This window comes from Cyprinodon variegatus, unplaced genomic scaffold (genome assembly GCF_000732505.1).
Source record: "Cyprinodon variegatus isolate N-32 unplaced genomic scaffold, C_variegatus-1.0 Scaffold137, whole genome shotgun sequence".
NCBI classification, from domain to species: domain Eukaryota; kingdom Metazoa; phylum Chordata; class Actinopteri; order Cyprinodontiformes; family Cyprinodontidae; genus Cyprinodon; species Cyprinodon variegatus.
In genome coordinates this window covers 1,219,853-1,227,247 of record NW_015150590.1, presented here as the reverse complement: position 1 = coordinate 1,227,247, position 7,395 = coordinate 1,219,853, and the positions used below count along the sequence as shown (strand labels likewise).

The 7,395-nt window shown below is 37.0% G+C and overlaps 1 protein-coding gene across 1 annotated transcript; it reads right to left on the bottom strand.

Annotated features, from left to right (window-relative positions):
• Positions 1-522: 522 nt before the first annotated feature.
• On the bottom strand, positions 523-4,609 carry LOC107085933 (bone morphogenetic protein 2-like). The gene is made up of 5 exons (XM_015376594.1): positions 4,319-4,609; positions 4,100-4,236; positions 2,609-2,731; positions 2,326-2,515; positions 523-1,015 (listed from the first exon to the last, which is right to left on the bottom strand). The coding sequence occupies exons 1-5, from the start codon at positions 4,596-4,598 to the stop codon at positions 591-593; spliced, it is 1,155 nt and encodes a 384-aa protein (XP_015232080.1). The 5' UTR covers positions 4,599-4,609; the 3' UTR covers positions 523-590.
• Positions 4,610-7,395: the final 2,786 nt, after the last annotated feature.

The following is a 7,395-nucleotide window of genomic DNA, read 5'->3' as shown; positions in this document are numbered from 1 at the left end:
TTTTATCACAGGTCTGCCTAAAATGATCAGAATGCTGCTGCCTGCTTCCCCAGTAAAGCTAAGAAAGAGGAGTACATCACCTCGGTCCGAAAGCTCTTCCACTTCATCCCTGACTTTCTTAGAAAAAAAAAAATATATATGTCTATAAATCCCTGCATGGCTTAGCTCCAAAATACATTAGACTTGTAGTTAGTTTGTCCATCCTTGTTATAATGATTAACTTTTCTTAACAGTAATTCACTTATTGATGTCAGGATGGATGGAGGGATGGATGGATGGATGGATAGATAGATAAACAGACAGACAAATAAATTGATTGATTAATTGAAGATACAGAAGCTCCATTAAAAAACAATTTATTCTTACCTCATAAAAATAAAAAACAACAAAACATAACATATACATATTTACACATTTTGTGGCTATCTCTTCCATCACAGTCATATATTATAATTTATGTGGTTATTTACATATATTACAGTATTGTTTGTCTAGCTCATGAGTTAATAGTGAAAGGGCAACAGGATGGGTAAGAGTGAAAATTAAATCTGGCAGAAGCTGTGTCGCTCTACACAAGAGGCTTTATGACATCAGTGACAGCCACAGCTTCCAGCCACCATGTCATTATACTGCTTTAAAACAACGTTCTCATCGTCATCAAAGTACAGCAGGTTGATGGAATAAAGCTTGTCGGGCACGCAGCACGGCGTCTCAATGCCTCGGATCAGCTTCAGGGCATTGATGATGGACTGGACGGTGGCATGGTTGGTCGGCCTCATGTTCTGACCCAAAGGGAAGGAGCAGGACCCCTTGCAGTGATAAGCATTGTAGCCCCGGGGAGACACGATCCACCCCGACCAGCCAATCTCCTCGAAGTCCACATACAGAGGCAGGCGCTGGCAGGGCTTGGAGCGGCCTTCCTCCTCGCCGTAGTCCAGGGAGCGAGCGGTACGGGAAGATTTGATCGATGTAGGGGTCTGAGGGAGGAGGGACGTGGCAATCGCCTCATGGGGAGCTGGAGGAGAAAAAAAGGGAGATGTTTTAGATGAGTAAGCATGATCAGATATTTGGTTACAGTATATTAATGTACCGAAAACACAGACAAAGTATTCATGTTAGTTAAAATAAAAATTGTAATGTAATTTTTAACAGTGGTTGTATTTTAAGATTAACTACAAAACCTTGATTAGAATTACAAAAAAGAAGTTTCTTTCTGTCAGTTGTTAGCTGGTATTTACAGGATATTTAAGAATATATCAACTTAGTAAAAGGTCAGAGCTCCTGACTCTTGGTGGAAGCCAAGACATTTCTTTCTTGAATTTTAGATTTAAGTTTGTATCCAGCTTTAACTAACCTAACCCTAACATGGCTACACTAACTTACCAGCTACCAAGTCAGGGAAACTAAATATCCCCTTCTTGGAATAGGTTCTAAAATTTTTAAATGAGATTTTTCAAAGACAGTCATTACTAATAAACTATACGTAAAATGTTTATATTAAAATGTGGTCTTCTAGTGAATAGTTTACATTTCAGATCCATAGAATAAATTGAAAATGTTTAGCCTGTAAATTGAGTTCACTTAGCAACACTCTTAAAGATAAAATCTAAATTTCTGGTAAGCTTTGTTTCTTAGTGTTTACTTCTTTAATGTTTTTCCACTTGTAATTGACTCATGTAAATAGTTGAATATTGTATCGTTTCAAAGGTTTATGTCTAAAGTCAATATAAAACACAATAAAATGTAACTAATCCATTTGAGTGAGTGCAGTTTTAAAAATCAATTTGTTTTTTCTAGGTTCTGTCAAAATAAAATACTCAAATTTTTATTTGGCCTTTCTACACGTTTTCATATTCATAAAATCCAGCTACAAAGAAAACTTGTGTGGTCCTTGATCTTGATTGGTTTAAAAAAAATACAAGCCTGATAAAGGGTTACCTGAGGATACGACCCATATGCACAAAATAATCACTCAATGCTCGGCTCGGCTTCTTTTATCTATAATAAAAACTGTCATCATGGACCTGAAGTCACACACGCAAAACAAGTCTGCAGCTGCTGCAAGCTGACGTTTCATGCAAACGTCCTAGTACGTTAGAAGTTTCAAAGGCAGTCATCAAGTAAAATTAATATTTTAAGTAATATTAGCAAATTTTTAAGAAAAGCAATATAAAAAAAACAAAAGGTATGCAAGTTACGACACTAAGTTTCCACCAAAGTCTTTCTTAACAGTCCAAGATGGGACAAAACACTCACGGTTCTATTTTATGTCTCTTGGGTGTATTCAGCGTTTATAAATGACATTAAAACTGATATAAATCTTACTTGTGCTCTCGAGGGCAGCAGAGCGACGGCCGTCATCGGTGAAGAGAACCAGCATGGGCTGTTTGCTCAGGTGATGGTGGCGCCCTGAAGCAAAGCGGATCAGTTTCTGGTCCGCCTGGCTTCCCCCCAGGGTCCTGACCACCACATGGAGCCCCAAGTTACTGCTTTCATCTGCCATCCATGAGCGGACCTTTGGGATTTCAGTTAGAAAGCAATTTTTATTTTTATACACCACCCAGCTTAGGCTGAGGCTGGAAGTATTTGAGTTTCAGGCGATACTTACAGCTTGTGTGACTGTGAATACTTCCCATCCGGTTGAGTGGACTGGGATGAGTCGAGAAGACAACAACTTCTTTGGCTGTGTGCTGTTTGTTTTGCTGCCATCCAGAATCTGATAAACGCTGACCTGAATGATGGAGAATTGAAAAAGCAACCAATGAATAAAACTCTCACTTCAAGAGATATATTCAAATCCTGAAGCTGCCAGTGTATCCCTGGGGTTAAGTTTAAGTTGAAATTTGACATATTCAAAGGAAAACAGGCCAGCTAACCAAATCTGACCAATACTGAACCTTTGGGATACATATAAGACACTGGGCTGTGGAAAACCAGCACCATAAATGTGGTGGCAGTATCATACTGTGGGATTTATTTCTTTATTAGAGAAAGGGAAGCTGGTGAGAGCTCATAAGAGGATCGATGTAGCAGAAAAAAAAGGTTTTCAAGTGTTAACAAACCTGAGAGTTTGGCAGAGAATCACCCTGCAGTTTGACACCAACTTTAATTCTACATCTAGAGCTACAATAGAATAATTTTGTGAGCATATCCTGTCAGACTTCCACTTTAAAAGCCGTACCAAATTTTTAAAATGTCAACTTCAAAGATGCTCTACATCAAATCTGATTGAGCCTTAGCTAAATTTTGAAGATGAAATTGACAAAAGTCTAGATGTAAAAAAACAACAACAGATAGACTCAAAAGGGCAGGGGCGGAGCTAGATGGGGGGCCAGGGGTGGCCATGGCCGCCCTTAGCCAATAGTAGGCCACCCCTGTGGCCGTCCCTACCATTTATTTCCCTCTAATACAGACAGTGGCAACTGTAATAGTCTCAAGTGGAATATTCAAAACATTTTAATTTTTCATACATTGATAATTACTTGACAACAAAAACACTGCGGTTAATTATGCACATCAATATACTAAAATTAAAGATGATAAATACAGAATTCAGGCAGAAATAGATTTTGTGTTTTATGGGGTAAAGAGAAAATGATGCATCTCTGCAAGTCATCTAGGATAAATAGATAAAAAACTATTTTAATAAAAACGTTTTAAATAATCAATTTATGTAGATATTAGTGCTTGCAAATGTCAATTTTATGCAGAATGATTACTTATAAAAGCAGGTAAGTAATGACAAAGGAAAAGATGTTTGCCCAAAACTCAAACATGAAAGAAATTTATCCACTATACCTTTTATCTAGAAAGTATGGATGTTTGAATATATCCATCTATTAGTTAGCAAAGGCTGTGGGAAAGTATAGTTTGTCTTTATTTAGAAAATATGGATGTTTTTCTCGTTAATTGTCCTGTTGGATCAGAGAAGATTGACCCTGAGGTTTTGATGCCTATCCACTTTCAGCCACCCCTCAGTATTTATCAGTTATTGCCTGGACACCCTTAAAATTTTTTGGCTATGCCTAAGGGACAACACCATACAGCAGCTGGGCTCCTCTGCATGCAGTAATTGAATTATTCACATAGATGAACATACCTGGCAGAAGTGGTGTCTGCTGAATGTGAGGTATAATTGGGGTCTCAGCTTAAAGAGATGCAGCTCTGCTGTGAGGACCTTCTCACTTCTTGCCACAGAAGACAAATTAAACTTGAACTCCACCTGTTCACTGTGCACTGCAATAAAAAAAAATCACTATAAGAACATTTAACTTTTCTACTCTGAATGTATTGAAGAAATAAAATAGAAGAAGCTTACATTTGTCAAAAAAGCTGCGCACTGTATTCCCCTCCAGCAGGTAGGGATCCTTGGTCACACCGTCCACATCAGCCACCGTGTTGTACAGATCCAGCATGTACTGAGGAGGCTGCTTGTACGCATGGACAGCAGGAGGGTCATCCATCCCAAATACCTCCAGGAGTCTTTTAATGGCAGCTGAGCGGACCTCGTCTGACTCTCTTTCTGAGGGGAAATGATGCGCAGGCCAGGATGCTGTGACCCACAGCAGAGACGCAGAAATGAGCGCAAAACCCAACATGTTGGTCTGTTTGAACGAAGCTTGGAGCTGGAATGACTCTGGAGACCCCGATGCTCCACTTTTTATATCAAATGGCCCGGTTCCCCTCTGCAGCCTCGGTAAACAGCAGTAAAGATGTTATTTGGCTGCAAATGTAAATCACCAATCAGCGAATGTAAAGGGAGACTAATGGCGGTGCTAACAAGGTGTGACCCCCGATTGGAGATTTGATTCAAGCCCATTGTCTGCGTGTCTGGCATAGATGACTCTAATAAACTATAGTCTGCTTTGGCAAAACAAGTGATCGTGTTCTTGCAGATGTGTTGCAGATGAAAAGTATGTATATTAACTTTAGAAATAAAAAAAATAAATAAATAAAATTAAAAAAATGAAGATTATAGCAACATAGGGGCCAGAAGCTGCGGCGCGCGCTCTGTGGGTGGCCAGTGCGCCTAAATGAATCCATTAATTTAAAATAAAGGCTGCATTGTTATAGGTGGAAAATCAATTATAGGGATAAAGCTGCCGGTGTCACTGGTAACACTTGGTGATATTTACATAGCTGCCCGCCGAGCTACAGCTGGATAACTCTAGAGCTGACCAGCTCGAAGTTGGCTTCTGATTCACATCTGGACGGAGCTAAAGGGATATTCCACCAAATTTCACAAACTGCAATACTTGGAATGGTCAGATGGACAATATTATTTCAGACTAATGATATATGCTGAGGAAAAACATTTTTTTTTTTAGTTGTGAAGCCCTAATTGATTTCATAAAAACATATTTTCCTTAATTATTTTCTTAGACTGCATATCAAATCAATACACATATATAATCAGGTCAAACGGGAATAAAATTAATATGTAGTTAAGAAACAATCAATAAAGTATAGTTTGTTGGGATACATTTGATGAGACACATAGCTATACAACCCAGAGAAGTCCAAATCTGATATAATACATTCAAACTAATGGCAAATATACTTAATTGTGTCAATTTTAAAACCTTTACTTAGTTTATGACAAAAAAAGAAACAAACAGATTTTAAGTTTTGTATTGATTTCAAATCACCTTTGGACACAAGTTTGAAAACTACAGTGAAATTTTGACTACATAATTAGAGTTTTATAAGCTCACCAGTCTGTTCTGTAGTTATTATTATCCATGTGGAATATTTTGGGTCTAAGTATGGTATTTTTGAGCTAGACCTAAAGTGGTCCCATGCTAAAAAAAGACCAATAAAGACCAGTAAACAATTTACAAATCAAAATATGTGTCTTTTTACTACGCTTTAAACCATATTTGACCTTTCTATGTATTATAGTTTTTAAATAATTTCAGTGATGCCCCTCAGCCAGCATGCATATGTGAGCCCTACATGTAGGATACTTGATCTAGATTGGTATTAGATAAGACCAGGTTCACAAAAGGCTACTTGACTCACTACAATCCATATAAAAAAAAAAATCATTTAGTTATCTTCTGAAGGTTCTTGCTTAGTTTAAAATGGCTCAACACATCCAGGATGATTAAGGTTCTCTCTCTCTACCCCAAGTTGTCCTCCACCAAACCTTGATTTCTCTTTTTCCAAAGAGACTTAGACTCAAATTTATTTATAGGTTGCGATTAATCCTTCGGGGAAGTTCTGATTCCAGTAGCTTAAATAGAGTACAAAGAGTTAAAGCAAGATGCCATTAAAGATAAAAATACAACAGACAATAAAAAAAGAGTATATATAGAAGAAAAAAAGCATAAAAAAGAAAAAAAGTTGTAATGTCCTGGAATTTGTTTCCCTTAGATATAGAAATATCTGCACGGTAGAGAGATAAGTGAAGACTACATAGTAGTTGACTTGGGTTATTGCACTTCCATACTTGTTTCATCTACATCTACAAAGGTGTTATAATAGATTTCTTGAAAAATCCCACACTGGCCCCATTTTTTAACCAAAGCAGGCCAACATTTCATTCTTATACTTTATATGAGTGTTATTACCTCAATTTGATGTCCAAGTGACAATTTTTCTTGCAGAAACCATTTTTTTTTTTTTATCATGTAGTTTTTGTTTTAGTACAAGTCACTATAACAGGAACTGGAAATGGCTTTAAGACTCTTATTTGACATACATCACAGAAAGCACGTATTTAGTTGCTGTCTAATTTCATGCTGCCCAGAATTTGTTAGCGCACAGAACTGAAGTGAATGCTAACCATAAGCATGCAAAAGTGACCATCAACTTCAAATTTTACTGTTGGATCATTGTGAACATGAAAGGAATCTAAACTACATTTGTGCAGCTCTAGTTTACAATCTAACACATTGAGATTCATTAGACTTAAACTATATTATTGTATGCTGAACAGATATTCTTAAAACATACTTGGATGTGAAGGAAACCTTTTTTCTATTTGTAGAAATACAAAAAAAGGAGCATTTTAGTTTTCAATAAAAAAAAAAGGAAACAAGAAGAAAATAAACAATATATGCACCAGTCACATGTTACTTTTAACTTATTAAAGATTTCTTTTAGACTGATATTTATGTAGCTGTTAAGGCTGACGTAATCTCTAACTTCTTTTAATTAAGGAGGCAAGAACAAAAATAGTCTGATCAAGTTTCTTTGGTGGTTGACAAGAATTTTAGCTGAGGACTTGTAGAAAGTCTTCTAGGTCTTGCCAACTGTAGCTTTTATAAAACTGAAGAACATCTAAACCAGAGAAACACCTCCATGGGTTGTACAGATTTTTCTGTTCTTGGAGAGTATGCATGCTATTAACCTCACTTAGTAAAACAGAAAAGAAAAGTTGCCCAAAAAACT